The sequence below is a fragment of the Mauremys reevesii genome, linkage group 3 (assembly GCF_016161935.1).
Source record: "Mauremys reevesii isolate NIE-2019 linkage group 3, ASM1616193v1, whole genome shotgun sequence".
NCBI classification, from domain to species: Eukaryota; Metazoa; Chordata; order Testudines; family Geoemydidae; genus Mauremys; species Mauremys reevesii.
The window spans coordinates 78,839,660-78,847,073 of record NC_052625.1 but is presented as its reverse complement, the minus strand read 5'-3'; the positions used below and the strand labels follow the sequence as shown (position 1 = coordinate 78,847,073).

General features: G+C 51.4%; 1 protein-coding gene across 1 annotated transcript; it reads right to left on the bottom strand.

Annotated features, from left to right (window-relative positions):
* Window positions 1-303: 303 nt before the first annotated feature.
* Window positions 304-3,337, bottom strand: IRF2BP2 (interferon regulatory factor 2 binding protein 2). Its single transcript, XM_039529810.1, has 2 exons — window positions 1,973-3,337; window positions 304-1,395 (listed from the first exon to the last, which is right to left on the bottom strand). Exons 1-2 carry the CDS (start codon window positions 2,946-2,948, stop codon window positions 680-682), a joined length of 1,692 nt encoding a protein of 563 aa, XP_039385744.1. The 5' UTR covers window positions 2,949-3,337; the 3' UTR covers window positions 304-679.
* Between the last annotated feature and the right edge of the window lie 4,077 nt (window positions 3,338-7,414).

Genomic DNA, 7,414 nt, shown 5'->3' with positions numbered 1-7,414 from the left:
CAGAAATCCCTAACTCAGCAGCGCCTCTCAGACATCTCTCAACATCCTACTATGAAGGCAACTTCCTTCTAGAAACAGTGGAATTGGACTGAGTCTAAAAAATTTGCTATTGCAACAAGAGAATGATGTTTCAGAAAGAAACCACTTGTGCTTTCTAATAGTCACCTGCCTGGCTGTAATGGTGACATCCCATTTCACCCTATCAATCTCTTTCCCCACTACCATTTCGTATTAAATCTGCACGCATCCAGCTTGACTGTGAGCAAGGCCCAAGAATAAGGAATCACAGACAGTAAGGCAATCTTTACAATGTCAGAAAATGTATTTGGCATTTTAAAAAGAAACAAGTGCATACAAATACAGCTAGAAGCATTTCTGGTTTGCCAAGTGCTCTCTAAAAAAAGCAGCGCAAGTCACAGCCTACATTGAACAGTAACTGTCACCAAGGAAGCACAACAAATAGTTGCTATAACAAAAAGAGGAAATGCCTTTAAGTACATACCTTTTGTCTTCAAAAAAAATATAGAAACACAATGTATTCAAAAAAATCAAAATTATACAGCCATGTTTTATGAAGTCTACATTTCCCTTGTCTTGGAGATATATATATATTTATAGATATATACACAAGTCAAGCAGTTTTAGTTACAGGTGATGTTGGGTTGTGAACTGGAAAAAGTCACGAGTCTCTCTCTTTTTTCACTTTCACATCTCCTGCAAGAATGGTTGCAATCTCCCCCTGCATGAAAGCCCAAGGGACATTGGAGCCCACCAGAGGGCATTTCTCCCCACTGGGACAATACACCTCGCCACTAGCTCCTTGCTGTTTGATGCTTTGTCTGGAGCAAGGGAAGCAGAACTTGTGGGAAGGGACTGAGGGGCACTGAACAAAATGGGTGTCTTCCAGGCGCTCGTGGCACAGGGTGCAGCACAAGGGAACACTGGCTGCTAGAGACGAGTCCGGGAGGCTGGCAGGATGCACCGGCTCCAGTCCCCCAGCACTGTTTGTCCCCTGACTTGGCACCTCCCTGCTTGGACCCAGCCTTCTTTGGTTCATAGAGGACGGAGAGGGCGGGCTGTTGCTATTCCTCCTGGTGGTGGAGTGAACTTGGTTGGCATCTTTGGAGGAGTGGTTGCCCCCTGCATTGTCTGCTACTAAAATGAGCGCAGCCATAGGAGACTGGCCATTCTGGGCTGCTTCAGGCGGTGTGGTCCGGTTGGAATGAGGCGAGGCAGTTGGTGGTGGTGGGGACATGAACGATGTAGCAGTCATGGACATTTTCATCCCCTCTGATGAGGTTGGCAACCAGGGTTGTGACTCTCCATTGATCTTAGGGGGTCCAGCTTCACCTTCTGGTTCTGGGGAAGGCTTCCTCTTCCTCGCTGCCCGAGCCCCTAGAAATACAAAGGAATGGGGAGGAGAAATGCGTAAGGAAAAATAAATAATAATAATAAGCAATCAGATGAATGCAGCTATAAGGGGATTGCAGCTACACAAATCAAGCTTGAAAAGACTTCCATTTTTAAATGTATATACAGCCAAGGCGTTGCACACAAATACCAATTATACAGTATGACGTATGCAAATACATACACACAATATGGCACGCGGCCAAAGTATGTGTGTGTATTCTATACAACTTGTGCATGTGCACACTCACCCACCACTTGCAGGCATGCAATCTGCAAGCGCACCCCTCTAACACACAGGCGGGCGGGCTGTGCAAAGCTGCTAGCAGGCTAAAAGGTGCCTTCACTGCAGCTCCTATGGCGAGGCCGTGGCAGGGAGGGAAAGCCCTCTCCCTGTCAGCGTCTACCAGCCAGCCCTGACTCATAGCTCTCTGTTGTGCTGCTTCAGCACATGAACACGTTGCCGCCTAAGCAACGGTGCCGCGTTAGGCACCAGGAAGTGGAGTCAGGAGGTCGGGGTTTGCTAAGGGATGGGGGGGGGGACACCCTCTTTCCCCCTCACCTGCTTTGGCCACGGCCCCGTTGCTCTCGTACCCCAGCAGCCTGCTCCCCGCCATGCCGGGCTCCTTCTTGAACTTGCTCTCGAAGGGCACCGCGTGGCTCCCGTGCTGGTGCAGCGCCAGCAGCGTGTCCCGCACCGTCTTGGGCTTGCCCAGCCACTCCTGCTCCGCTCCCCCGCGGCCCTTGCCCTCGACCCCCAGCTCCTCCGCCGAGCCCCGCGGCTGCTTCTCCTTGCTCTCGTGCTCGCCCGCGCCGGCGCTGCTGCTGCTGCTGGAGGACACCGAGCCGGGCCGCTTGTGCCCCAGCTCCCCGGGCGGCGGCTGCTGCTGCTGCTGCGAGACGGAGACCTGCATGGGGGCGGCCGCCCCGGAGATGGCGGCCAGCGAGGCGGCGGCGGCCCGGCTGCTGATGCTGATGGGCGCGGGCAGGGAGGCTCCGTTCATCAGCGGCACCAGGGTGGGCGGCACCGTGTGTGTCCGCCGGGGGTTCGGGCTCTGCCGGTTCAGCTCGGGCGGCTCCTCGGGCTTGGGGAACCCGTTGGGCACCAGGATCCCGTTCACCTGCCGGCTGCCCCCGTACTCGGCTCCCAGGCGGGGCGGCTGCCGCTCGGAGGAAGCGGCGGCCGCCAGCGGGTAGCGCTCCAGGGGCTGCGGCGGGGGCCGGGGCACCGCGTCGCCCGCCACCGCCGTGTGGTTCAGCTGTTGCTGTTGCTGCTGCACCAGGATCTCCTTAGCGCTGAGCGGCGGCTGCTTGGCGTGGGGCGGCGGCGGGGCCCGGCCCTCCTGGAAGCTGTGAGCCCGCTTGAGCTGCCGCGCCGTGTCGATGACGAACTCCACCCGGTCGGCCCCCTCGTAGTTGACGCAGCCCCGGCAGACGGGCTCGGTGAAGTCCCAGATCATGGCCCAGGGCATGCGGGGCAGGTCGCACAGGTAGCACGACTGCCTGCGGGAAGCAGCCGCCACCGCCGCGGACGACATGTCCCAGCCCAGGGGCAGCGAGCGCCCCCCGCGCGTCCTCCTCCTCCTCCTCCAGCAACCGGAGAGCAAACGGGCAGGCTCTGGCTTTGCAGCTGCCGCAGGATCTTCCGCCGATTGCCCGCCCCCCTGCAAACAAGCGGCTCCCGGGCGCGGAAGCCTCTCAGCTGGAGTCACTGGGACGCGGGAAAGCGCATAGCCCCGTCGCTGCACACTCGGCTGCCTACTCCAGCGCGCGGCTCACTCCGCCTGTCCCGCTCGCTCGCTCACTACTGCAGCCCGGGCGCTCGCACTGGGGCGGGGACTCCAGCAGCAGCAGCAGCCGCCGCCTGTGCGCTCTGCTCCAGTGACTCGATTCTTCGACAGTGCCTCGAAGCGCCTGCGCGCTGGGCGCCTTCTCCTCTGGCCGCCTGCTGCTGGTGCTGCTCCTTGAACTTCTGCCAAGAGTCCCAAGACAACAAGAGCTGCAAGAATAGCCAGCTCCCTCCTACTCAGCCGAGGGTGGGGGAGCGGCAAGGGCTTGCACATGTGAATGGGATGCAAATAGGGGTCTGTGGGGTGCTTTCAGCTCCTTTCCCCATCTTCTTTGCAGCCTAGCTAGTGTTTGTGAAGTGCTCTGAGGAGAGAAGTGCTAATTATGTCAGGCAGGATTGGAAAACAAATCTAACAAAAATATTTTTCAAAACGATGCCACCTTGATTTAAAAAAATATTTTACAGGATGAACGTTGTGATGGTTCATTTTTGGCTGGAATTTAATCTAACCTTTGTTTTAATCCTGCCTCTGATTCGCTTCGTGGCCTCGAGGAAATCACTCCGGGCCCGATCCCTTTGACTTCACAACTTTCCCAATTTCCCCGCTCCGTTAAAGGGGTTGCGAGGGTTAGTTCATATGTGTCCAGCACCTGAAAGATCGAAAGCGCTAAGTAATGTAATTTATTTGTACATGAATAAGGATTGTTTTTGCATTGCAAGGTGGAAGGAACCATTATAAATACAACTGCTATTTAGCTCTTCTGGATTTTTAAATAATTGTTTCATTTGGTTCGGAAATGGGACATTCTAGGTTTCCTTGTCATTTGCAGCCACAAACCATCCGTTTGCTAGTGCCGATTAGCAAAGAAACACAATCTCTCTCCTCCCCAACCTGCGGACATTTTTTTTCCTTCTTCCGCACTAAGAATTCCAAACAGCTCGTCTGACAATTGCAGCCAGTCAAAAAGAGAAAGGGATGTTGTTCTGTTCATCTGTCATTTGCACATGAAGTCATCATTCAACCCAGAAGTAGTCCACATATATAGAGAGAGCTGTGTGTGTGATTGTGCAGAGTAAACAAAGTGGAAGCTGTTCTCTCAAACTCTTGCTTTTGGGTCACCATTCCCACAGTGCTGCTGCTGAGTTATGTAGGTTACAAAGGGAGGGATGGAGGAAGCTGAGCTCTAGCCTCTGACGTCCGCATTTTGTTTCAGGGCTGCAGCTGCGCCCTGTGCGCAGACTCAGTGAGGGACGTGACTCTATGCAATTGGCACTTGAAACCTTATTAAACGAAATGCACATTCCAGGGACAGACTCAGAGAGAGAATCTACAGCCAGCACCGCCGATGCCCCGTCACAGCACTAAGTACCGCCTCCCTTGCTGCTATTTCTGGGTTCTCAAAGCTCCCTCCCACTGCCAGGCTTAACTTTTACTTAACGTAGCGAGAAGAGCAGCATGTACAGTACACAGGAATGGGTGTATGAGCCGCATTCTATACTGTAGTACTCTCTCCCTTTGCACTGACAACCAGCTCAGGCTTTTGTTACTCTGGCTTACTGCTCGTCGCCAGTAATTGAGACAGACTGGCATGAGGCTGATTTTCCCACTGCAGACTATGTTGCTGTTGGGAGATTTGTTACTGCAGAACCGACTGGCGGAGGGCATGGGGTTGTCTTGTAATTACAGACCCAGCTGGGCTTTTCGTGTTTTGTCATTTGCAGCCCGTGTACAAGATACGTAGCATGGACACAAGATATTTTTATGGAGCTAATTAGTGCGATGTCATCAAGTAAATTGATATAATGTCCTTGCCCTATTTGCTAGCGAATGCTTTCATGCAACTGCAGAGTTAAGCTAGGGAAATGATCTTTCCCCCCGCCCCCATCCTCAAGCTCAGTTTCTTTATCTGTCAACTTTTCGATCTGATCTCCACTCCCCCCTCCGGGAATCAAACGACGTAGGCCGCTGGCTCTCAACACACCCCCACTCCCAACCTTTCTTCTTTGGACTGGAATGAGCTGGCTCTGTTGGACGAGGCGAGTGTAATTTATATGATCTCCCCTACTGGCTTGGCCAGGGGGATGGAATCTTGCTGAGGTTTCTACCGTGCTGCTCTTGAAAATGCCAGGTGCCTTGCAATGTTTTTTTAAAAAGCGCGGGGGGGGGGGAGAGAAATAAACCATCCTCGGAAAAGCAATTGTGTTGATCTTATGTCACATGAAAAACCCTGTTCTAAAATTACACGGAGGACATTTAATCCCCAAACTGAAGCGTTTTTACATGCAAACGCCGCATGATTCTGCTCTGGGGGATTTCCAGAAACAGTGTCGCTTGCTAATGCGTCTTCTGACAGTGTCATTCCCCCCACCGCGCGCGCGCAGTGCAACCGGTGTTGATGCAAAACCCGCTTCCCCCCACCCACATCAGTGCAAGTGCAACGAGGATTTTGATACAACGCCGCCCATCCCCGTACACACCGTGGAACTAGGGGTAATACAACCCCCCCCCCTTCCCGAACCAGTTGCAACCGGTGATAGCGCAGTTCCCCACACACGCCACTTGCCCCCGGGGTAATGCAATCTGTCCCTTCAAGGGTTAAGCAGTTCCCCGCCCGTTGATCCTTCCCGAGTGAAGCAAGAGTAATGTAAACACTGCCTTGCACATTCACTCAAACCAAACCTTGCCCTTTTGGGGCTGCCCCGTCAGCTATAAACGAAATGCAAAAACATGGTCTAGTTGTAGGATATCTCGCTCCCTCTCTCTGTATACATGTGCACATAAAACAAGAGCGTTCCTTTTATTTTCCCATTAATCAACCGTTAATATTTGTAATTTCATTGGGGGAAGGATAGCTCAGTGGTTTGAGCACCGGCCTGCTAAACCTAGGGTTGTGAGGAGGCCACTTAGGGATCTGGGGCAAAATCAGTACTTGGTCCTGCTAGTGAAGGCAGGGGGCCAGACTCAATGACCTTTCAGGGTCCCTTCCAGTTCTAGGAGGTAGGTATAGCAGCCCTAGTGACTTTCCTGAGGATAGCTTGCCTATGAAATGTCTATTTTTTGGACTACACTCCCGTCCTGATTTTTTTTCCAGGACTAAAAGGGTTAACACGTCTTGTTTTCTGCTTCACAACAGCTCCCCGGTCATACTGTGTCAAATTCTTTTAAAGCTACTTTTTTTTCCTTCTAAAGAAGCTTTATCAATGTATACTAAGTAAACAGATCTTTGTTTTTGCCTTCCACCCACTGCCCTTTCTCTCCAGACTGAAATTGGATTCCTTCCAACCCGGCTGCAGAAATTGCTGCCTACACATTCACAGAGGAGCGCAGGGTTTCTAGGGTGAGGCAATGCGTCTGCGATTCGCAGAGACAAGGCAGGAATTGTAATTGTACTTCATCATGTGATGACTTATGAAAGAGGAAGTTAGGATGTTTTAGTCACGTACTCCTTTGCCCTCTTGCTTAGCCTCTAGGTTCTTTGAAGGAAAAATTGCATGTATTTATATATGTTGGTTGGGAGCCAAGAACGAGAGTTTGTGCATTTAAGATCATGAGCAGTTTGCAGTGTTAGTAGAGGCTGGGGCGAGCAAACCTTTCAGCTGTGGCAGGATTTAAACTGGAGGGCAAAATTGTGATTACTTTCCCCGCATAAGAACCAGCGCTTGTTGAAAAAAATCAAGAGGAGCCATTTTAAGTTTTTAACTATCATTTTATTGCTTCCAGTTAACTCTGGAAAAACAGGAGGAAAACATTACAGCACTCATTGTGAAAAAGCTGAACATGATTTTCCTCAAACAGTGGCTGGGTTAAATAGAAAATGTGGGTTTTATACCACAGCCTATAAGGTCCCCAAACCTGATGAGTTCATGGCCTTACCAGTATGGAAGTCAATCAGGGGATATGTTCAGTGGTTCTTTCTTTCTTTCCTACAGAATCTAGCCCATGGGGCTTAATCTCAAATACCCATTGTTACTACTAGAGGACACCTACTGGTGGTTTGTGGTAATGCCATGTGCCTGCAGAGAACTATTGAAGGCTTACTTTACTCACAGTTTAATTGATTTCTATAGGACTGCCTGTGGGTGCATGATGAGCAGGATATGGCCCATTATAAAGAATAATGTACCCTCAAATTTTGCATAGTGAGACTGTTATTTCATCAGTGGTTTCTGCTGATGTAATTGAATTATTTGTTTGCACCACTAGGGGGTGGAAAC

What these genes read in the sequence shown, in the direction of transcription:
- IRF2BP2 (XM_039529810.1), bottom strand. Translation starts at nt 2,948, where the DNA reads ATGTCGTCCGCGGCGGTGGCGGCTGCTTCCCGCAGGCAGTCGTGCTAC. An exon ending in CGGGGCCGTGGCCAAAGCAG is followed by an intron (nt 1,396 to 1,972) that starts GTGAGGGGGAAA and finishes TTGTATTTCTAG; the next exon opens with GGGCTCGGGCAGCGAGGAAG.